At 46.5% G+C, this 24,823-nt stretch overlaps 1 protein-coding gene across 2 annotated transcripts in view; it reads left to right on the plus strand.

Annotated features, from left to right (window-relative positions):
- LOC144164077 (eukaryotic translation initiation factor 2-alpha kinase 1-like) overlaps nt 1-24,823 on the plus strand; it is a 149,934-nt gene that overhangs the window by 84,351 nt on the left and 40,760 nt on the right. For both annotated transcript variants that reach the window (XM_077694646.1, XM_077694647.1), the window contains exon 9: nt 16,270-16,437. In XM_077694646.1, coding sequence (XP_077550772.1) covers nt 16,270-16,437 — 168 coding nt within the window. The remainder of the gene's footprint in view (nt 1-16,269; nt 16,438-24,823) is intronic.

Below are 24,823 nucleotides of genomic sequence, written 5' to 3' on the forward strand. Positions count from 1 at the left end.
TATTCAGTGCCGTGATCAACGCACCCGCGAAATCGCTGTGACCCCCGCAAAATACATAGTCAGCTGATTACCAGCTCACCCGCCGCGGTGGCTCAGTGGCTAAGGCGTTGCGCTGCTGAGCACGAGGTCGCGGGTTAGATTCCCGGCCGCGGCGGCCGCTTTTCTGATGGAGGCAAAAAGCAAAAACGCCCGTGTGTACGAGATTTCGGCGCACGATAAAGATCCCAAGGTGGTCAAAATTTATCCGGAGCCCTCCACTACGGCGCGCCTCATCGCCTGCGTTGCGTCGGCGCGTTAAACCCAACAATCAATCAATCAATGATTACCAGCTCCAGGGTTTAGGCCATGCTTGTGGGTACAGGCTAGCAGAGGACGGTTGCACTGGCAGGATTGGTGTGTGCATGCGAAGTACGCTCGCTCATTTTGTCGCTTCCTACTGTGCTGCGGCGCTCAACGACCCGCTGGTCGACACTCCCGAGATATTATTAAGGAAGTGGAGAGTCTTCATTATGCATCGCAGGCTGGGGAGATGCGCTGACGGTCTGAGTAAGACGGGCGGCCTACTTGTGTGGAGTCTAGTGAGTGCTCACCCAAGGTGATTTCCTTGCATCCCGGTCTGTACTGGAACAAGCTACGCCCCTGAATTTGATATGCCTTGTTACGGCTGGACACTATTCAACAGACAAAGACTGAGCGTGAAGTTCTGCCGTAGAAACATCACCACTATGAATAGTGAGGAGCCGTTGCGCAGGATGCTCTCCTCGTTCTCGGCCTTTGTGTTTATGATGTCAGAGATGGTTAGATCACTGCAACGGTGTCAGTCATGTTATCAGCTGTGGCTACCCTTTCAAGGTACAGAACAGAATTTACCTCTATCGCGTTGAGAAGTCTTGACTCTTTCAGCAGTACGACAGCTAAACTGGCCGTATAAACTTCATTGAACAGATGTGCGAAATATCTGGCACAATTTTTCATCAATTAGAAGTGTCAAGAAGTGGACTTGAAGCCAGAGTGCAGTCCTGTTCTCGACTAGGGCAACGCGTCACTTATGATGCGTGTGCTCAATGATTACGTAGTATCAGCCAGTGGTGTAGCAGTGTTTGTAAACGATCAATTTTCGCTCAAACATCTCTCTTACGTAAGATATATATGGACGACAGGCCAGCGCGTTAAGCGGGTTTAAGAAATTCGCAAGCCGCCGGCTACGAGATACGGTCGTCCTCCTTCATAGCTAGAGCGGCGGCTTTCAATGCGCACATTATCCGTGATCAGCTAGAACTCCGATCCGGCCACTCATTCAACGTGTCGTCTTCGGCTTACATACGTTCGTAAAACACCCTTCTCGATATTGAATGTTTTGGCACCTCACGGTACACAAGATTTTTACAGCCTTTTGACCAAAAAAGGTGTAATATTGTTGTCCCGTGGCGCACACCTTAAATATGTGTTTTTGTTGACAAAGCGTTAGGATGAAAAAACGGCGCTCTTGTGAACACACCAAAAAACCACCCCAATGGCGTTTCCTTCTTTCCTCTATTTTCATTGCATTTCATTGATTCCACCTTAAACGCTGGAAGGTGCAACATAAGGGAGGGGGGGGGGGGGCGTACAAGCTATAATAAGCAATCCAACAAAATTCGAATGGTAGCAAGGGTAAACATTCAGACAGCAATAATAATACAAAGGGTGCACAATGCAAAGTAGCAAGTTCAAAGTAAAAGTAAAGGTACAAGGGTAAACGTTCAGAGATTGATGAAACAGTTTAACAGAACTTCAAAATTATTGTAAAATCTTACAGGAGAATAGAAAATAGAGTTAAATTTCGACATGTGACTTTTTAGTTTTATTGCGGAAGGTTGGGTGGTTGATGCATGTTACTATATTATCGGGTAGTTTGTTCCACAGTGTAATCCCATTGGGAAAGAACCAGGTAATCATTGCAGATGTTTGTCCACTTATAGGTGGAATAGGATGGATATGGTATATGTGGGATGAAGTTCTGTGTGATGGTTGAAGCAGGACGTGTAGGGTGATAATAGAAAGCATGCAGAAGACACAACCGAGAAATGATACGACGAGATTCAAGTTTCGACAGGTTCAATGATTCATTCAGTGTAGTAAAGCTAATATTGTTATAGTATTGGGAGTAAATAAAACTGGCAGCGCTGTTTTGAATCCACTCTAAATCGTTAGTAAGATAAGTTTGTGGGGGGTGCTACATTGACGACGCAAATTCTAATTTCGGTGTCAAATAGGTTTCATAAGGTAGACTGGCGAGGCTAATTGTAAGTGGCGCTGCAGGTATCCCAAAGTGCGTGAGGCCTCTGAACAGATGATTTGAATATGGTTTGATCATGATAACGGCGATGACAGATGCACTCCTAGATATTTGTATTATAGTTTGTCGCTAATAAGAAGACACTTGTATACTGTTCTGGGCTCATTTTGCGGGTGAATGACAACATTTTGCACATACGTGAGGTTTAATGGCATTAGAGATTTATCACTCGAAGCTTCAATTATATCTAGAAGATTTTGTTTAAGTTTAGCGCTGTCATCGGGTTTACAGATTCGAGAGTATAAAACACAGCCATCACAGAAAACTCTTAATTTTTTTAGTACATTAGTGGGCAAGTCATTTGTGTATATTAGAAAGAGAAGCGGGAAGAGGCATGTACCCTGGGAGACGCCTGACGTCACGTCAGAGAGAGGTGAGCCATAGTTGTTAGCGCTTGTGAACTGCTCTCGGTTTTTTTTAAACTCTATCAAGGGAATCATGTTGAGGGGGATTCCAAGGTTTCATAGTTTAGAGATTAATAGGTTATGAGGAACACGGTCGAATGCTTTAGAGAAATCTACAAGATAGGGCGTCAGTTTGAAGATTTTCGTCCATGAAGTGAAGTATATCATGTGTGAATTCCGGTAGTTGGGTTTCGCACGATAGTAGTTTCCGGAAACCATGTTTATGTGTTGATGATCAAAGAAAAAAATTGATGGATTCCAAATAAGTCACCAAGTTTGAAGCCATGACATGTTCGAGTATTTTAGATGGCATACTGGTTAAGAAAATAGGTCGGTAGTTTGCTGGGTTTGCGCGGTTGCCTGATTTAAAAATTGCAATAAGCTTAGACTTCTTCCAATCGTCTGGTACTTTTCCTGTTTGTAATTATTTTGTGAACATAAAGTAAAGTATCGGTTAGAGTTTGAAATGGTACTTTTTATAATTTACTGTTAATTCTGTCACAGCCTGCCGAAGATGAAACTTTTAGATCGTTATAAGTTTAATATTCCTTCTGGAGAGGTTTCAATTCCTGGCATCGCTACAGCTGCAGCAACCAGAAATGCCACGGTATCAATGGTATTAACAGAGGAAAACACAGACGAAAAGTGGTCATTCAAAGCAGAAGCGCACTGCGCATCCTGGATTGGTTCTTCGTCAGCATTACTCAGGCCTAATCTTTTATATTGTGACGTTGGGGAAAGCACGCGCCAAAGGTTGGTGGGATTTGATTGAAGAATTGATAATAGCTCGTGCTAAAATAATTAATATTTTGCAGCTTTCAGTTCGGTTAAGTACTGTTTCGGGCATAAGCGATAGCGGTCCCATACAGTTGAACATTGGCTTAGGTGAGCGGTTCTGCACAAGCGTTTCTTTCGGTTAGAGAGTATTTTCGGCCGGTTGTTAAAACCAGTGACAGTTGTAATCTAATTTAGTGAGGGTAGTAGGATTGTACTTTCAAATTTACACTTAATTTAAGGTTTAACTAGGCATTGTTACCTCCAACACGGAAATGTGTGCTCCGAATTCGCGACATCAAATAATGCTGGGCACTGACAGTGTTACTAAACCCTGTTCTGAAGAAGTCCGGATAGATTCCTTAGGTTACATGCTTAAGACAGTTCAGTGGCCTATTCCTCAATCCATTGCTTCTTTGAACAATTTGGACATCAACGCTCATTGGGAGGTTTCAACGAGGATTTCAACATCCTGCAGTTGTAGCAACTATCCATGAGTTAGTATTGCTACTTGAATGTTTTAAGTTTTAGTCTATTATTGTACCGCTGGCCTTTTGGTGTACAATTTATATCTCTACCATCTCCGGGCATGAGCGCCTGGGTTACCGAAAAATTGATCGTCCGGTGGTTTTGTAGCAGTTGGAGTAATGCTCAGGCCAAACCAACGAGAGCAATTTGTAGATACTTCCTTGATACTAAGAATATTCGGACTGGTTTCAACAACTATTCAATCGATGTATGTGACACGCACCCTATTGCGACAGATGGCACAGAAATTGTACATCATCACCGCACTGTATTTCTTCGCGCAAACAAAAACGAAAGAACTAGACGCCCGAGTTACCAGGTGGAATGTTTCAAAGACATCATCGCGCGTCGTAATAGCTGCCCTTATTAGCGTCGAATTACAGGTCAGGTTAACTTTACTCTAAAAGGCCTTCTGCTAAACCGGGTGACTGAAAAACGTGTTTACAAATTGCTCGCATCCATGGTAGTCAGACCAGTCTCGAAGGAATGAAGTATGTGAGAGTGTTGACTTGTTTAGATATTGAACAATTGCAGTTCCAGAAGGCATCGGTAAAAATACGTTCTTCGCCACACTGACACCTACAGTAGTACATCAAGGTTGTTTTCAGACTGCGGAATGCACCTGTGACATTTTGACAACGCGTTCCCACAGTGTTCCCCCATCTCAAATGGAGAAATTGGAGTGTTTCAACAATATTTGTTGAGCTTTTACAACGTCATGACAAACCGCGCTGCCGTCTGTCAAAGAAATATATACCTCCAGATAACCAAAAGTGTACTTTGGTCAGAAATAGGATGCAATTAAACAAGTCGCCAGCAAAAAATAAGACACTTTCAGTGATATAGATCGTTTCCCAAATTCTCCCTGCACTACAACAGAAATACCTGCGTAAATTCTTCGGTCGAGCATCGTGCCTATTGCCATTGTTAGGAAATTTGACAAGAGTGAATTATAATAATCTGCTTCCAATTTGGAGGGAAGATTTGGAAGGGACGTTTAAGACCTTCAGTGCACCTCACGCCTGCTCTGTGTTTTGCCATTTTGCAGGCACTGCTCAAACTATCTAGTAGGCAAGTGATTGGTATGCTTTTGGTACTTTATTTTTACAAGAGACGGCGTGGTCACCCATGCCAATATTTTATCAAAGGTTGGAAAGCACAACTAAATTTATATTACAGAACACAAACTGCCCTATTATATAGACCCTTCGAAAGTTTTGACCTTATACGGCCGATGTTTTTGCGACGTTACTAGCCGCCTCCTTAGCCATTCTCTTCTGGGTCTGAAACATAGTTTACCGCTCCGCACATGGACGGGATAATGCATTTAGATTCAGGCAACCATTCACGCTGACCATAGGTGATTGAGTCTGCCCTTGCTCCTTCGGCAGTCCAGCGTTTTTACGACTTACATTCATTTGTTAGGCCATCGTTGAGGCGCTAGTCAACAAAAGTTCTATCTGAAGATACACTGATGGTTGCATTGCTATAATAAAGAAGACTTAGTACTGCACACGACATCCCAAGAGCAGCTTCCAATACGAGGTAACTAATTTTGGTTCCTCTCTGTCTTTCGCGCGAAAAGGAGTCGCTGTCGTGCCTTAAAAACTACGGGCGCATCTTAGGGCCATTTTAGGAAGAATCCGCCTAAGCACAGCTGGCCTTTGGCAATCGAGCGAGCGAATGTGAATTCATTCTTTCAAACAAAGCTGTTCGTAGCTTTATTACAGCCTTTCTTTTCCGGAAGAAACTATTCAGTTGCAGCCTCCCTTTACCTGCTCGTCGTCAGCGACTTTCACAAGTTTTATGTCTGCCGCCACTAGTGGTGTCTCTCTCCCGGCATGTGGAATCGGTTATCGAATCTATAGCACCGGCTTTCGGCCGGCGTCTTTCAAGGCTGAGCCCGAGCGCACCGCACGTCGCTCCTTTAAGCGTGCATTCGAGGAGAAGAGGCATACACGGGCAGGCACGTCTCATGAATATAGTTCAAGAGGACTGTGATTTGGGTGAGTTTGTGAACGTTCATGATTGAAAATCGGAAGGAAAAAACGAAGCACAAAAGGAAAAGAGAAGTAGACAGGACAGCGCTGCACTAACAACTACTTTATTTGGAAGAAAAACACTTATATATCCATATATCGAGACCAGAAACTATTGCAACAAATCAACAGAAACAAAAACGCAATCACTCATCCATCTTCCCAAGTGTAATCTATTGCTTTGCGCAGTCATGCAAGGGTGTCATTCAGATAAGCGCACTCACGGTCATGCAGCTTTACTGATGGCATACTTAGACATCGGTCGGCAGGTCGTCTTATTTGAAAGACCTCGATTATTTTCCTTGCTTTATCTCTGTCTTTCGACAAGGCAGCGGTTTTTTCAAAAACCGGCACACAGCCGTGTGAGTGGCAGTGCTTTGCCAAGTGAATTTGCGGATTCCCTTATAATGAACGCTTGTGCTCCAACAACCCTGGTGTTCAGGCACCTACCGGTTTGCCCCAGGTGTATATTTCTACACCGAAGTGGCAACATATACACGACACTCGTTGCACATTCAACAAATGGCTCTAAATAATTTATAATAATATATCGGGCATACATTTTTGGTCCTTTTATTCCGGGAAGCTAATTTTTGCGGAACCGCGCCGAAGGGGAAGATTTCAACCTGGGGAGACAGAGCAAAACTGTAACTGCGCATTTATATGTGTGGGGATGGCTTCTTTCCTGAGAAGTCCAAGAGTCGTGTTTGCACCTGGCTTCTCCATCAACGTGACCTGGTCTGCGAGCTGTGCGCTGAGCCGCGGAGTCTCGCGCTGGTCGTAGTTGGGGTTCCTCAACATGAACGTCTCACACTACGACGCAACCTAATTGCTGTCCTCCCTGATCAAGTGGTTAGGATTGGTGGGTTCCACAGACAGTAACATGCCTACGGAGCGGGAGGGAAATGAAAAGCGATGTGTTTTTCTCCGGTAATAAAACTATATTTTTCAAAGTTTCATTGACCTCCTTACCTGGGCAGTGTGCGCAATCCCAATTTCTAAGTAAACGTGTTTTTATGCATTCTCTGTTCTGAACCTTCAATTGCTTCCATAGTTTATCACCGAGTGGAAGGGCACTGATCATAGGCCCAGAATGTTGACAAGAGCAGGTAGTACCTCTGATTTTACACCAAAATGCTTTACTGGAAACACACTTCGTGTACTCCAATTGGTTCACAAGACTAGGTGCTTCGTACTTCTGTGCCCTCACTACCCTTTGGCATATACCCACGTAGTTCGCTTACATGACCACCAACAAGCTATCTGGGGATTCTAACTGATCTTCTATGAATGAACAGGTACACTGAAGCACCACCTATCCAGTCTGAATGCGGCAAAGTCGCCGAATGTGTACGGAAAGGAACTATCTGCGAGGAAGCTTAACACCGAATTCTTTTGAACCGCCGTGGAACAGCCTACTTATTTGAAGTACTGAGAATTACAAACTAAAAGTTTCCCTCGCAGTATTGCGCGTTAAATAGTAGCAGTCATTATTCTAAAACTAACCTGTTTTCAGAAAGCGTTATCGCCCTCCTGCCTGCATATCCCCATTGCATTATATCAGATAAACATATTGAGATCGCTCCTGATAGTTTTAAACGTCCTCCAGTATTGAAATGTTTTGTTTAAATAGTACAATTCAAAAAAAAATATTTCAGGCCTCCAGAAGACGATCGGTCGTTTTAATTTTTCAGAGGTTAACTCTACCTTATTATTGTTCTATTTGGTTTCGGCGCATGCCACGCACACAGGAATTAAATTCTCTCCTTCAAAACCTGGATGTAAAATACTATAATTGAGTCCACTAAAGGACAGTCATGTTTTTTTCTCCTCTTCGGCGGTTCACTTTACTTGATAGGCTTTCCTCTCTGCACCTGTCTGTCTTGTTAACTGCTATGCTCCACATATTACATGTCGGCTCATTCACTGTCGCATCCAGCCTGCAATGGTTTTTTGAACTATACTACGCTGGTGTAGGGAATCACACACACACACATATATATATATATATATATATATATATATATATATATATATATATATATATATACCTGTATATTTATTTAAAATACCTCACAGGTCCAGCAGGGCGTTGGGTAAGGGGGAAAAATAGCAGATAATCAAAAAATAAGAAGAGAAGTTACACAAGAACTAGATATATAATACAGCAACAAGTCAGTGAAACAAGAGAAAAAAACATGATAACAGAGAGCAAGAATGACAAGAAAATAAGTACAAGCAATAATAACATCTAGTGTGGTAGCCGCAACCGGAAAAAAAGAAATGAAAAGTGGAAACATCATGGTACTAACCCAAAGGAACGTCAGCGTTCCTGCTTTGTGGTTTTACATGGATAAACGCTTGTGCAGATGAAAACGGAATGTTTCTGGGTTAGTCAGCGATACGATGTTATCAGGCAGATCGTTCCACCACCGGATAGCACCTGGAAGAGCAGATGAATTGAAAGAGTTTGTGGTGCCGTAGAATAAATATTCTACATTGATTAAAGCTTCGTTGATTAAATAATCTGCGTGATGTGGAAAGAGGGCTTGCAGTGGGTAATGGGGAGGGTCTGGCGCAATCAATTTATTTGTGAAACATGCATAGAAGCGCGATTTGACGTCGGATATGCAATGGTTTTAGTGAAATATTGTTTATTTTGTTATGCTTGAACTGAAGTCATATGATTTGGATATAAACAGAGCTGCGCCATTTTGTACGGCTTCTAGTTTGTCAAGTAAATAATTTTGATATGGGGACCAAACTAAGGACGTGAACTCTAGTTATGGTAATACAAATGTTTTATAGGCTAGTTGACGAATGTTAGACGGAGAAGCATGCAAATGTCGATGTAAGTATCCCAGTGATCGTGCGGCTTTAGCACATATGGCTTAATTGTGGGTGGTCCATGAAAGATTCGCCGTTAGGAGCACGCCTAGGTATTTATATGTTAGTGCCTCAGAAAGTAAATGGTTTTTCAGGAAATACTGAAAGTTAGAGTTTGTCTGTTGTCCGCCAGAGGATATTTTTTCAAATTTAGTTAAGTTTAAAGACATTTGCCATGTGTTGCACCAATCGCAGATAAGGTTTAGGTTTTTTTGAAGCGTTACGTGGTTAGTGGGGTGATTTATTTTCCCGTAAATTATGCAGTCGTTAGCAAAAAGGCTCATGCAAGATGTGACGCGTGAAGGCAAATTATTAGTAAATATTGTTACGTGGCGGCAGATGACATGAACCATGAGGCGATGAAGCGATGTATTTACAAGACTATTAACAGGCAGCCATAACCAGCACAGCTTAGCTGCAGCGCGCACACAGCTCTTCGTCGTCATCATGCTTGGTGGTGGGCCATGGCGCCACGGGGATTGTCCGCCACGTCCCGTGACATCACCCCGCCGGTCGAGGACGACCGTCCCGGTCGACGCCGACAAAAGTTGGCGACTGAATGCGGATGGGTGTGCGATGAGAAATGCAGACGAATTGCTTGCCGCCACGGATGACGATGATGGTGTTGATGACACCTGGCCCAGCAACAGCAACGGCTTCAGCCGCGACGAAGCGCCAAAGGTCCTGAGGCCACGTCGGACGGAAGGGCGGGGGGATCCATCTTCGGCTTGTCTGGGCACTGCTGATCTCGGCTGGTCGTCACTTGGGTCTTTCGGGCTGGGGATACGAGGCGGGGGACATCGTGGTTCGGTGGTCTCGATCGGCTGGGCTGGGGCTGCCCGGCGCGGCTTCATTATCCCTGGAGGCAACGTCCATGCCGATGCGGTGCGATGCTAGGACCAGGATGGGGATGACGAACCCGCACCTCCACCAAATGTTACGTGGCGGCAGATGACATGAACCATGAGGCGATGAAGCGATGTATTTACAAGACTATTAACAGGCAGCCATAACCAGCACAGCTTGAACCCATGAAGTAGCGAGTCCATCATCCTCTCAAAGGTAGCAGGCGCGTTGCAGAGGCCAAAAGGCATTACCTTAAACTGGTAGAGGCCGTCGGGTGTAACAAACGCCGTTTTTTCGCGGTCGGATTCGTCAACAGAAATTTGCCAATATCCAGACCGGAGGTCTATAGATGAAAAGTATTTGGCGCCATGCAGGCAGTCCAGTGCGTCATCAATGCGCGGCAATGGATAAACGCCCTTCTTTGTGATCTGGTTAAGGCGTCGGTAGTCAACGCAGAACCGCCAGCTGCCATCTTTCTTTTTTACTAAAACGACAGGGGAAGCCCAGGGGCTCGACGAAGGTTCGATGATGTCCTTTCGGAGCATGCTTTCGACTTCCTGCTGAATGACCAGTCGTTCAGCATGGGACACACGGTATGGACGGCTGTGGACAGGGCTGGCATCACCGGTGTTTATACGATGTTGAACAGCAGTAGTCTGACCCAAAGGACGATTATCGAAGTCGAAAATGTCTCGGTAGGTGCTCAAAAGTTGGCGTAGAGCGGCAGCTTGGTCTGTGGGAAGGTCGGAGGCAATCATGTTGGCGAAATCCTCGACAGAAGGAATTGAAGTGGTTTGGGTATCGGAATGTTGAGGTAGGTCCACGCACAAAGCTAAAACTTGGTGGTCACCTATCGGCCGCAGTGTAGCCAGAGATATACCCTTCGGTAAAAGTTGGGGGGATGATCCAAAGTTGAGGACTGGTAGGTGAATGCTGCTGTCCACAACTGTCACAACGGTGTGTGGCACAGCCACATCACGCGATAGCAACACTTCCAGAACAGGCGAAAGCACGTAGTCACCGTTAGGTACCGGAGGGCTTGACAACAAGGCAACGGAGGTTGCTGCTTGGGGCCGTAAGCGAACATCATGAGTGGAGACAATACGGCATAAAGGTTCTTCGGCGTTGAGTACATCTGAAGGCATCTGGACGGGTTCTTCAGGGGACGAATTGGGAGAAGGCAAGTGAAGGCGGAGGACACCGGTGGAGCAATCGATAAGAGCTGAATGCTCGGACAGGAAATCATGGCCTAATATAAGATCATGAGGGCATCGCTCCAATACGGCAAATAGAACAACAGTGTCGTGGTCCCCAATGTGAATTCGGGCAGCACACATTCCGGCGACGGCAGACGTCCCTCCATCGGCGACCTGTACGACACTGGGCACCGCCGGAGTGAGAACTTTGCGCAGGCGGCGGCGGAGGTCTGAGCTCATAACTGAAATATGGGCGCCGGTGTCAATGAGAGCACTTACTGGAATACCATCGACAGTAACGTCTAGTAAATTTCGTCTGGTGGGCAAAGTTAGCAGAGGATTTGGTGGCCGGGTCATAGATGCAGCTTCACCTCCGGGAGCTGCACTGCCTAGTTTTCCGGAGAGGAGCGGTCATACGGGGTCGGCGACAGGAAGCGGCGGGGCTGCGGCGAACGGGACTGGCGGCGGTGCGGTGACGGCGAGCGATTGTTGCGGCGTGGTCGGGCGTCGTCGTCTCGGGAAGGCGTCTGAGGACGGGGAGAGAAGCGAGCAGGGCCTTCTTCCGGGTTGTTATAGGCAGGAAATCGGGGTCGGGGAGGCATAAATCGACGACTCTGGCAGTATCGCGCCACGTGGCCAACACGATGACAGTGGAAGCATATGGGTCGGTCGTCAGGCGTTCTCCAATACGCAGGGTTTCTGATCGGGTAGTTCAAAGTACGAGTATAGGGGGCTCGCCCATCACTGGTAGGTGGAAAGGGACCAGATGGGAAGTTAGCGCGGCTAATGGCGCAGACGGATTGAACGCCTAGCTTAGCAAGTTCTTCGCGCACGACCGCTTGAATTAGCGGGACGGGAGGCCTGCTGTCTTCGGCAACGTATTGGGGCAGAGCGGCGGGGGCCATGGCCTCGAGCTCTCTACGTACTATCCTTGTCAAACCTTCAGGTGGTGCCGTGGCCGTGGTCACGCCATATGAAATTGGAGGCGAACGGGTTTGGGTTTGTGGCGGAATGTCTTCGCAAGATGATGTGGCGGCAGTGTTTGGGAGCCGGGTGAACTGCGACGTAATTCGGCGACTCTTCACCTGCTCGAACCGGCGGCACTCGGTAATGATAGCCTCGACCGTAGCACAGTCTTTGCAGATGAGCAGGTGGAAAGCGTCATCGGCTATCCCTTTAAGTACATGTCCCACCTTATCGGACTCACTCATCTGGGCGTCAGCTTTTTTGCAAAGGGACAGGACGTCCTGAATGCAGGCCACGTATGACTCAGTGGAGGTCTGTGCGCGTGTGGCTAGCGCGTTCTTGGCTGCAAGTTGGTGACCAGCCGGGTTGCCGAACAATTTGCGCAGCCTTTCCTTGCAGATGTCCCAGCTTGTTACCTCCGCCTCATAAGTTCGGAACCAGGTCCTGGCCGGTCCGTCCAGACTGTAATCGACGTTGGCCAGCATGATGGTTGGATCCCACCGATTATAGGCGCTGACGCGCTCGAATGAGTCGATCCAGTCCTCAACGTCCAAGTCGTCGGCTCCGGTGAACTTACGAGTTTCACGGGGTTGTTGAGAAACCACGATAAGGGGGGTGGTTGAGCCGGTGGCCCCATTGTTGGCCATGGTCGTTGGTAGTTGAGCAAGGTGACGTCCGCTGCGAAGCTCCGTTGTGCGTAAAGCGTTACCCCGCACCTCCACCAAAATGTTACGGGGAAAAGGCTGTATTTGGAGGCTTGGTACAGCGAGATGCAAGCACCGGGCTAGGCGAACAAGGCCGAGTGCGAGAGAGCGAGCCGTGATGATAATCACAGGGTCAAATGATGATGATCGCAGTTAGGTGCGTAGATTGTCCACCTTGTATCATGGGTCCTGCTCGCCAACAACATAACCATGCCTTGTAACAATATGAAGAAGAGTAGGGAACCGATAACGCTGCAGTGAGGCGCAACCGAAGTCACTGGGGACAGCGGCGAGGTATAATCATTCACTACCGTGAACTGTTCACGCATAAAAAGAAAGTTACGAAGTCAAGATAATGTTAAAGAGTCTAGTCGAAAGGCGGATCATTTACAGAATAAACGGCAATGGGCACGGTCACAAGCTTTAGAAAAATCAAGAAAAATACAGTCAGTTTGAAAGTTATTGTCTATGTTATTGTGCAAGTCAGTGGTAAATCCAATTAACTGGTTTCGAGGTGAGAGTAAATGTCAGAAGCGAAAATATGTTCAAGCAATTTGCAACATATGCACGTTAGTGAAATAGGACGGTAGTTGTCGGGGGAATTTTTATTCCCAGGTTTATGTATTGTCACAATTTTAGCCATTTTCCAGTCGTGCGACAACTGTCCGGATGATAAGGACTGCAAGAAGATGTGGAACGAAATCTTACTTGAAATAGACTTGGTATTTTTTACTATTTTGGAATTAATATTATCAACTCCTGCGGAGGTAGATAGTTTAAGGCTTTTTATAAGACCTTCAATTTCTTCGGCAGTTATGACAATCGGTTGCATGTATGGGCAGTCTAGGTCATCAAAACAAGGAACGCTGGAATAATCTTCACTAGTGAATATTTACGAAAAAAAAGTGCTAAATTAGACGGGGCAGTCACTTTTAGGAATGTGCTCATCGTCGTGAATTACAATCTTCTTAGTATCGCGCCGGGGGGATATTTCTTGCCAAAATTTTCTCGGGTTAGTTTTTAGGATAAAAGGTAGGGCATTTGAGAAGTATTGATTTTTAGCAGTAGATATGGCCAAGGAGCAATTTTGCAGACACACTTTCTTCTTCTGCCAGGCCTTCTTAGTACCAGAGCCTCTGGCGCTTTTGTATACGCGTTTCATCAATGTTGTACAGTAGTTCATCAAGGTTGTCTTCAGACTCCGGAATGCCCCTGGGACATTTTGACAAACAGTTCCCACAGTGTTCCCCCCTCTCAAAAGGAGAAATCGTAGTTCTTCAACAATATTTGTTGAGCTTTTACAACGTCATGAAAAACCGCGCTGGCGTCTGTCAAAGAAATATAAACCTCCAGATAACCAAAAGTGTACTTTGGTCAGAAATACGATGTTGTAATTAACACGAGTCGTCAGCAAAATAGGACACTTCCATTGATAAGAATCATTTCCCAAATTCTCCCTGCACTGCAACAGAAATACCTGCGTAAATTATTCGGTCGAGCATCCTGCCTATTGCCATTGATAGGAAATTTGGCAACAGTGAATTCTAATAATCTGCTTCCAATTTGGAGGGAAGATTTGGAATGGACGTTTAATACCCTCAGTGCACCTCACGCCTGGTCCGTGTTTTGCCATTTTGGAGGCACTGCTCAAACTATCCAGTAGGCAAATCATCGGCGTGCTTTTTGTACAACTTTTTTCTTACAAGAGACGCATTGTTGCCCTTGCCAATATTTTATCAGAGGTGGGAGAACACAGTAAAATTTATATTACAGAACACAACCTGTGCCCTGGTATATAGGCCCTACAAAAATTTTGACTTTATACTGCCGATATTTTTGGGACGTAACTAGCCGCCTCCTTAGCCATCCTCTTCTGTTTCTGAAACATAGTTTACCGCTCCGTACATGGACGGGATAATGCAGTTAGATTCAGGCAACCATTCACGCTGACCATAGGTGATTTATACTGCCCTTGCTCCTTCGGTAGTCCAGCGTTTTTACGATTTACATTTATTTGTTAAGCCGTGTTTGAGGCGCTGGTCAACAAAAGTTCTATCTGAAGATACACTGATGGTTGCATTGCTTTAAGAAAGAAGACTGATTACTGCACACGACATCCCAAGAGTAGCTTCCATTACGAGTTAAATAATTTTGGTTCCTGTCTATCTTTCGCGTGAAAAGAAGTTCTGTCGTGCCTTAAAAACTACGGGCGCATCTTAGGGCCATTTTAGAAAGAATCCGCCTAAGCACAGCTGGCCTTTGGAAATCGAACGAGCGAATGTGAATTCATTCTTTACAGCAAGCTGTTGATTAGTTTATTACTGGATTTCTCTTCCGGAAGAAAGTATTCAGTTGCAACCTCCCTCTACCTGCTCGTCGCCAGAGACTTTCACAAGATTTATTTCTGCCGCCACTAGCGGTGTCTCTCTCACGACATGTGGAATTGGTTATCGAACCTATAGCACCGGCTTTCGGCCGGCGTCTTTCACGTCTGAGCACGAGCCCACCGCACGTCACTCCTTTAAGCGTGCATTCGAAAAGAAGAGGCATACACGGGCAGGCAGGTTTCATGAATATATTGAAGAGGACTGTGATTTGGGCGAGTTTGTGAACGTTCATGATTGAAAATCGGAAGAAAAAAACGAAGCACAAAAGGGAACGAGAAGTAGACAAGACAGCGCTGCACTAACAACTAGTTTATTTGGAAAAAAACACTAACATCTTCATACATCGAGACCTAAAATTATTGCAACAAATCAACAGAAACGAAAACGCAATCACTCATCGGTCTTCCCAAGTGTAGTCTATTGCTTTACGGGGTCATGCAAGTGTGTCACTCCGATAAGCGCACTCACGGTCATGCACCATTACTGATGGCATAAATAGACATCAGTCGGCAGGTCGTCTTATTTGAAAGACCTCGATTAGTTCCCTTACTGTATCTCTGTCTTTCGACAAATCAGCGGTTTCTTCGAAAACCGTCACACAGCCGTGTGAGCGGCAGTGTTCTGCCAAGTGAATTTGCGGATTCTCTTATAATGAACGCTGGTGCTCCGACAACCTGGTGTTCAGGCACCTCCCGGTTCGTCCCAGGTGTATATTTCTACACCGAAGTGGCAACATATACACGACACCCGTTGCACATTGAACAAATGGCTCTGAATAATTTATCGGCCATACATTTTTTGTCCTTTTATTCCGGGAAGCTAATCATCGCCTAATATTAGTGTGTGCGTGTGTGTGTGCTTGTGTACAATACAGAGCTAGTAGTTACTGAGTGCGCACGCGATTTTTCAGCCGCGGTTGTCTCAATGTGCCTAATCTAACCTTGTGGTTCATTAGGGCAAGTATTCTACCTTTTGCGTACTCCAATGCCTGCAGTAGCCAGCTCCTGTTTGTGTTGGGGCTAAACTTTCTAATAAATAATTATTTCTCTCTCTCTCTCTCTCTCTCTCTCTCTCTCTCTCTCTCTCCAGTGGGGAGAAAGTATTACTGTGGAAATGGAGATGTTCTTTGACAAAAGCACTTGATTCATCTTTTTCTGAATAACAACAGTTATGCATTTAAATGGTCGTCATTTTTTTACAGCCTGGAAACATCTTTTTCGTTCGAAGCGAAGGACTGGAGCCTAAGAACATCCTTCATTTTCACGACAAAGTGCTGGTTAAGCTGGGGGACTTCGGCCTGGCCACTCCCGTTAAACAGCAGGAGTCTACCGCAGGTCAACCCTCACTGCAGCGTGGTTCATGCGACAAGGTTAATGGCTTGTTTTCTACCGTCATCAGCTACTTTGTGCAGTAGGCTGCATGAGAAAATGTAATGAAATTCGCACTGTTGGGCGGATCGCACCATTTGTGGATGCGTCGTATCTTTCTGTAGAATACTTTTATTCAGGAGGTATTTGTCCTACTGGTTGTGTTTTGGTAAAGCTTTGCTCAGCTGGTAAGCGTTATTTTACCTACAGAAGAATGATGGCTCCGACAAGTGGATCAGGAGGAAGGTGCCCGAGATGTTAGGTAATTCGGGATCACTTATGCAACACCTAGTAACACGATATACAGATGGTATGCCGCCATGTATATGCTGAGAAGAAATAGGTTATGCATGTATTGGTAATCTCTATACTAGTTCCAGTATTTATCTTCCTTTCTTTGAAGGGGAAGACTTGGAAAGCACTCTCAAGCAGTAAAAGAATGCTTCCTGCATCACTGAAGAGAAATGTATACAACCAACGCTTTCTTCCAGTAATGACCTGCGGAGCAGAAACATGGAGTCTCACTATACCGAAGTGCAAAGGCAGGTCGGCTCAATGGGAAATGAAACGAACGATGATTGGAGTAACGCTTGCTTAGGAACAGGAAATCAGGTTCCTGTATCAGGAAACACACTCTAGCAGAAGATACCAGTTGGTCTTAAGCAAACCAAATGGTCTTGTCCTTGCCATCTAGTAAGACAAGTGAAAACTGCGGACCACCGGAGTAGTCGTGTGGATACCGCGAGAAGGGTTTAGAAGACGGGGGAGGCCGATGTAATTCCGTGGAAGGACGGAATTCGGAAATTGGGGGTGGAAATACCTACTCGAGCAACCTAAGGGAGGATCGGTTGGAAGACAATGGGAGTGACGTTCATCCTGTAGTGAATATAAGTAAATTGCTAATGATGATGATGATTGAAATGTGTATGTGGACGTTAACATTCATATCACACATTATCTAACAAAATTCAATCTTAATAGGACGTGTAGACGGTGTTTGAAGAACGTAGGAGCGAATAAAATAGACACCTGTACGTTTTGGCGCCCCTACAACCTGACACCAGCCCCCTAATATGTGTGCCAGACCTTTTTCGCAGAGTGCAGAAGCGTATTTGCCGCACACTGATAGCATTTTTTATTTATTCACGATACATCAAAGGCTCCGAGGAGCATGGCGTAAGGGGAGGGGCAAACTACCCCAAAAGGGCACAGCTCAGAACAACAAAATACCCATTGGGAAAGAAAGAAAAAAATATCAACAGGGAGTTAAAGTAACAGTAGTAGCACCTTTTTTGGTAGGAAGGGCCAAAGGCTTGTTCAGGGAGAAGGAAACGGAGTAGGGGAGGGGAATGCAGCATCTTTTACAGGGACGTGTCAGCCTTGCTGGGACCAGAGTCGGCCCCAGCTACACTCCCGCGCAAGGTCACGTTTTATGGGAAACACCCCTATCCTGTGCAATGGAGGTTTCTGCATAGTATTATAGTCTTCTGGAGTGCTTTTGGGAGCGTGCAGAGATGTGATCATGTCTAAGCGATGTGTTGAGAAGGAGCAATCCCAAGGGAGAGGCTTGCGGTCGGTATATGTGAGGGTATCGCAGCACGTACACGTGAGAGTCACATTGGGTGAGAGACATTTTAGATAATGTGCAGGGTATAGGCAGCATTGCCTAGGATCTTGATGAGAAATGCCTCAACAGCTCGTTCTAGGGGAGACATGCCGGTTACGTTTTCTTGAAGGGTTGCATGTAGCGGTTCCTATTGTCGCATTTATATCGAACTAACGGAAGGACGTTGCAGTGGCGGAGTTTGGCGTCCTGATAAAAGGCGGAAGTGTAACTGCCCTCTTGTTCTGCAGAATGGACGGCCTGGTCTCGTGGCCGGGAACCCAATCAATCTGTACAGATACCACGTTGCAACGGAGTAGGGCAACATGGCTCAGATGTTGTGTTTTGTAGGGTTTCGTTGAGAGAAGATGGGCGTCTGAGTTCTTGAACTACGCGGAACGAGTCCGTGAGCATACGAAGTGTTTTGTAGGGTTTCGTTGAGAGAAGATGGGCGTCTGAGTTCTTGAACTACGCCGAACGAGTCCGTGAGCATACGAATCTGGGATGGTGGCATCTGCGAGATGTCAAAGCGTATGTGGTTGATGGTACTGATACACCGCTTGGAGCTCAGTCTCCAACGGTGTGCTGTCGACAAGGTTGAGGCTAGCTGTGACACTGAGATGTGGGGTTTCCGAGCAGTTCCACGCCAGACAAACGGTGTAGTCCCTGACGTTAGTATATGTATAGATGTCAATGTCACCGGCCAAACGGGACCGGTTGATCTTGTGTGGGCGCTGTTTGCGGAGCATGGTGTGGCCGTGCGGGACTGGTTTCGAAGGTGCATTAAGGGCGACATCCGGGAGAGCCCATGTAGCAGTTGTGCTTAGGAGAGTGTGCACCTGCATGGACCGTTGGTTGTCCCAATCTGAGAGTGCCAGTCCATGCTGGGTTAGAATCCGCTTGAAGTTCGCTTGTTTTCCAGTTTCTTTCATTGTCAGATTGATTGGGGAAGTGGAGTGGCTTGTTTCAGTGCCATAATTCTTGTATTCCCAGGTAGCCAGGTGATGGTTCGGAGTGTGGCTCTGTGAATGGTGTGGAGGAACTACAGAATATTCATGTGCAAGTCATATACAGGGGCACCATACGTGGGGGCAGCGATAGCAGATAGGCGTTTAATAAGGTGTAGCTTTGGTTTCCATTGTTTTTTTTCAATTTGGTAGCCATATCTTCGGACTGTTGCAACTGCCCAGCGGTATGCCAAGTAGCCTTATGTGGCCACACGTGGCACAGAATATATTTACGATGTGGAGCACGGCTGGTTCCGTAGAAGGAGAGGACTTGGTTTCATGAACAAGGAGTTCAGTTTTGTCAGGGGCACTATCTCAGGCGTGAATCGAGGCAGAGGGTTGTTAAGGCTTGCGACAGCCGCCCCAAGTTCACAAATAATACTCTGCTTGTTGTCGAACTCATTACATTCTGTTCATATTATAATATCATCCGGGTAGATCAATAAACGGGCTGGTGTGTCTTGCTCGAGTTGACGAGCCATACGGGTCATCGGCAGAATAAAGAGGACTAATCTGAATACAGACTCTGGAGGCGGTCCCCTGTCTGGAAGGTAAGTACGGGCGACCAGCGTGGATGGGAACCATCACGTTTAATGGGTCTACTCTTGAAAAAGTGACGCACCCAGTCAAGTGTTTTGGCTGGGATACAATTGGGATAACTCCTCTAGAAAGGCTGTTTCACTGACTCTGTCGAGTTTCTTGTGGATGTCGATGGCCAAAACGTAGTCTGGTAGGCCACGACTCCTTTTCGAGTGATTAACACGACGAAGAAGCTACAGGCAGTCGTGTGTACCGAGATGATGGCGAAAACCGGTTTGGGATGGGTGCAACCAAGGCTGAGAGTATTTCAGGTAGTATTGTAGTCGGGCATGGATGAGAAGTTCTATTAGTTTACACAGAGTAGGTATAAGTGAAATTCGCAGCAAGTTTGCGATAACATTTGGGCCTCTGTTTGGTTTGAGCATGGGATGAACGAGGGTTAGTATCAGATAATCAGGTACCTCGCTCATCTCCCATAGCTTGTTCACGTTGTCTAGTAGTGGAGTCAGGGTAAAATCGTCCATGTTCATAATTTGTTGCCAGGTAATGCCGTCATGGCCAGGTGCAGAACGTACATTTCCCGGCATTATGGCAGCCCGAAGTTCAGCAGAATGAATGGAGAGTCTAGGTCGTCGCGTGAATTGGGGACCTGGATGACCGGTACTGTGGAGGGCTGGGTGAGTAATGGCGCGGGGAAGGAGGTAGTGATAAGTATGGGCTCAAGTGTGGCTCGGTCGTGCGTCAGTTCAAGGGGGAGGAGAGTGGTTGGCGTTTTCTCGATTTCCCGGTGAGGCCTCTGCAAATTTGCCACAGCTTGCAGAGGCCACGCTCCTTCTTAATTGAGGAGCACAATTCATTGTAATGGTGATCCAATAATTGCTTCTAATATGAATTATTTTACTCAGGGAAGTACTTTGAATTGACTCGGTCGAAACCTCAGCAGTCATTGAGGCAGTACGTAACTAGGGGGCATATGAGCTATATGTAAGAATACTAGAGGATATTTACAATGGGTCCACAGCTACCATCATCCTCCATAAGGAGAGCAGTAAAATACCTATAAGGAAGGGCGTCAGACAAGGAGGCACAATCTCTGCAGTGTTATTCAGAGCATGTTTACACGAAGTATTTGGAACGTTGGATTTTGAACAGGTTGGAGTAAGGGTTAATGGAGAATAATTCCGTATTCCCTAGATCCCTAGAGAAGGCAAGCGTGGCAGAAAGTTAGATTGGCAGATCAGATCAAGAAGTTGGCGGGGATAAATTGGCCGCTCTTAGCACAGGACCGGGGTAATTGGAGATTAATGGGAGAGGCCTTGCCCCTGCAGTGGGTGTAAATAGGCTGGTGATAATGATGGTGATGACCTCAGTAACCTCAGATTTGCTGATGACATTGCCTTGATAAGTAACTCGGGGGACGAATTGCAAAGCATGCTTTCTGCACTGAACAGAGTAGAACTGTGGCCGTCAAAATTTCTATGCAGAAAAACAAAGTAATAAACAATAACCTCGGAACTGCCCAGCGGTTTGAAATAGGTGGCGGTGCAGTGGAATTGGAAAGCGAATATGTAAGCGAACTGTAAGCGAATGTAAGCGAATATGAATATGTAAGCGAATGGTAAGCGAACTGAGGCCCAGTTGGTACCCCGGATTCCAACCGTGAGGCATATTTTCACGAAGCCAAGGACGATGCAGTTGTTATGGAAAAGAAACAAGTTTATTGCAGCGAACTTGTGCTGCCCTAACAACTCAAAAGAATACAGAGGCGGCGGAGCAGCGGTCAACAAAGTGACGTGCGTCGGCGAGCGTCGCAGAATCGAATACCCCGGCGTCTGCTCTGCAGGCTTTTTATCTTTCGGTGCCCGTGGTTCTCGAACCGTTGATTGGCATCGAGAACATTGTAGATGCAAGAAGATTATTCCGTCGACGTACATAGACAGCGTATCCGCGATCGCCTTTTTCAGACGTTCGGTAAGTCCGTTCGTTTGGGGGTGGTACGCCGTCGTTCTTCTGTGATCCGTGTTGCTGTTGCGTAAGATTTCTTGCATAAGCTCCGCAGTGGAGACCGTCCCGCGGTCCGTGATTAGGACTTCAGGGGCTCCATGTCGCAGCACAACTTGGTTAATAAAGAACTTGGCGACGCTCCATGTCGCAGCACAACTTGGTTAATAAAGAACTTGGCGACTTCTTGTGCAGTCCCCCTCGGAAGAGCGGCGGTCTCTGCGTAGCGCGTCATGTAGTCTGTCGCTACGACAATCCACTTGTTCTCAGATCGTGACGTAGGGAACGGCCAGAGAAGGTCCATTGCAATCTGTTGGAAGGGCCTCGATAGGACGGCGATCGGCTGCAGAACTCCGGCGGGTCCCGTCGGTGGCGTTTTTCGTCGCTGACAGTCACGGCATCTCCGGACGTAGTGGGTGATGTCGGATGCAAGACGGGGCCAGTAGTACTTCGCCTTGATTTTTCCAATTGTGCCGGCTGTGCCGAGATGTCCGGAAGAGGGGTCGTCGTGGTACGCTTCCGACATTTCGTCACGAAGGTCTGCGGGGATGACAAGAAGGTAATTCGTTCTCGTTCTGGGGCTGACATTCTTCTTCACGAGGACGGAGTTTCGCAGGCTGAATGCTGGTAAGCTGCGTTTGAAGGTCCTAGGTATGGCGACGTTGCATCTCTCTAGGTAGTTGATTATGACGCGTAAGTCGGGGTCGGCACGCTGCTGGGCGGCTAGGCTCCCCTAACAACGAAAAAAAATAGAGACGCGGCGAAGCAGCAGTCAACAAAGTGACGTGTGTCGGCGAGCATCGCAGAATCGAATACCCCGGCGTCTGCTCTGCAGGCTTTTTATCTTTCGGTGCGCATGGTTCTGGAACCGTCGATTAGTATCGAGAACATTGTAGATCCAAGAAGATTATTCCGGGCTGTTCACGTTAGATTGGAATGGTCTCCCTATCAGAACAGATAACACATGCGGCACAGAAAGAATGGAACACGCGCTTCCCTTGGCACAGAGATAACACAGACCGGCGCAGCCGGGTGGTAAAAGCAAAACACAAATAAACAAACCCAATGCATGGTTCGCGGCAATATATAAGTACAAGGATAACAACGAGGTGGAGTGCATATGGCAGACGTTTTCCGATAGTGAATGGCAGCTTACCGTTGTCACTGAAAAAGAAAGTGTATGGCAGCTGCATCTTACCGGTACTCACCTACGGTGCAGAAAGTTGGAGGCTCACTAAGAGGGTTTAACCTAAATTGTGAATGACTCAGGGGGAAATGGAGCGGAAGATGATAAGTGTACCATTAAGGGACAAGAAGAGAGCGGAGTGGGTCAGGGAACAAACGCGTATTAAGAACATATTAGCAGAAATTAGGAAGAAATGGACGTGGGCAGGGCATATAATGCGAAGGCAAGATGACCGCTGGTCATTAAGGGTAACAGAGTGAAGCCCTAGAGAAGGCAAGCGGTGCAGGGGGTGGCAGAAAGTTAGATGGGCAGATGAGATCAAGAAGTTCGCGGGGATAAATTGGTAGCAGTTAGCACAGGACCGGGGTAAGTGGAAAATAATGGGAGAGGTCTTTGCCCTGCAGTGGGCGTAGATAGGCTGGTGGTGGTGATGATGATGATTGATGCCTGATCCGCATCAGGTGCCGATGGCGATCACCTTTATAACGGTAGCGGTGGGTGAGCTGCTCTACTTGCTTCCACAAATTTGATTAATTGCCTTCAATGCCAGGGTGTATTCATGACAGGTGACATTTGTTCGGAAGCTGTGTGCGAGGCCTGGTAGACGCGAGAGATGAATGACGAAAGATTGTGCTCCTTATGAGCATTAAGAGCTTGCCGAAATACATAGCAGTCTGTTTGGGTGATCGTTTTCGTCATGCGTAGTCGCGTGTCGCGTAATGGAATACATATAGGATAGTGGTCGTTATAAAGGACGTTGTGTTGTACATGTACCAATTACGGATGTGGAAAGCAGTGGTCCAAGTCCGATAACGGTAACCGTTTCATCGTCTCGTTGAGATCGATGAAGTCCCACCCTTGTTGCGCAGGCGAGGTCATTAACGAAGTGTAGATTGCGTAGTTCAGTAGTGTCCTTAAGACGTTCGACTTTCTTGTCTGTATTCGTATATCCCCACCTGTAGCTCTGCATTAAAGTCACCTCTAATAACTATATTTTCGCAGGAAGTGGAGACGTAAGTTGATTTATCCAGTTATAAATAACATTACGGAGGTATCCTGTTATGGGCCTGCAGTAGGCCGAAGCTTCCACTATGGTTCTTCAACAAAGTCTTCCAGCATGAGGGACCACGACTTCGCGCTAAATAAATGTGAGGCCCGACACAATGACTTGTCGGCTAGCGGGGCCTTCATGGTCCAGTATGGCCGCACAGCCAAATGTGATGGTGGGTGAGTATGAGTTACCATGCGGTTTGCAGGAAATGCAGAGGCTGGTGTTGGTCCTGTAGCCGCGACGTTAGGAGTTGTGCAAGTTTCTTGGAGCAATATAAATAGTGGTTGGACTTGCCTAATGCGGTGTAACAATGTGAGATTATCCTGCTCGTAGGTGCGACAATTCAACTGTAAAATACTAGGAGTAGCTGTTATTGCTGAATAAGAACTTCCTCGCGAGCCTCGGGGGGAGTGAACCCTTCTGAAAAATGTTGCAGTATGTCCGTTTTTTGTTGCACGTGACTTTCGGGAAGACTTCGAATTTTACCGATGTCATCCTAACGTTTTGTGCGTTAATGCTGAATGTCGTTTCGGATAGCGTGGAGAGCCTTCGTTATCTCCGGGTGGATTCTACTTTATGATGTGGAAGTGTTTCATGCCAGGGCTCCGGCTATGGCGTGTATTGTTGCGCGAAGCGGGTTTAGTGGTGTTAGTTTTGGTTGCATGCTGATTCTTTGCGGCTAGGGTCTATCTGAGTTTTCAATTTTGAGCTGCGGTTTTCTTCTCGCAAGACAGCCAGATGGGCCTTGCTATAGCTCGCCGATGCTGTATGACATCCTGCTTGAGGTTTTCCCGGAAGAGATCCTCGTGGCATTTCACCTACACGTTCGCCTCCAGGAGGATCCAATGTTCATGGCATCATCTTCTTCTGGTGAAGAAAACGTCACGAGCTGCAAGCGACAACTGCAGGAACTCTTCTGATGCACGCAGATCGAATTCGAGGCGAGAGAGAGAGAGAGATAGATGTGCTCCAGAAGAAACTTCAGGAGATTCAAGTCGCC

Source organism: Haemaphysalis longicornis, unplaced genomic scaffold (genome assembly GCF_048455015.1).
Source record: "Haemaphysalis longicornis isolate Haplotype H1 unplaced genomic scaffold, Haemaphysalis longicornis Haplotype H1 scaffold_13, whole genome shotgun sequence".
Lineage (NCBI taxonomy): Eukaryota > Metazoa > Arthropoda > Arachnida > Ixodida > Ixodidae > Haemaphysalis > Haemaphysalis longicornis.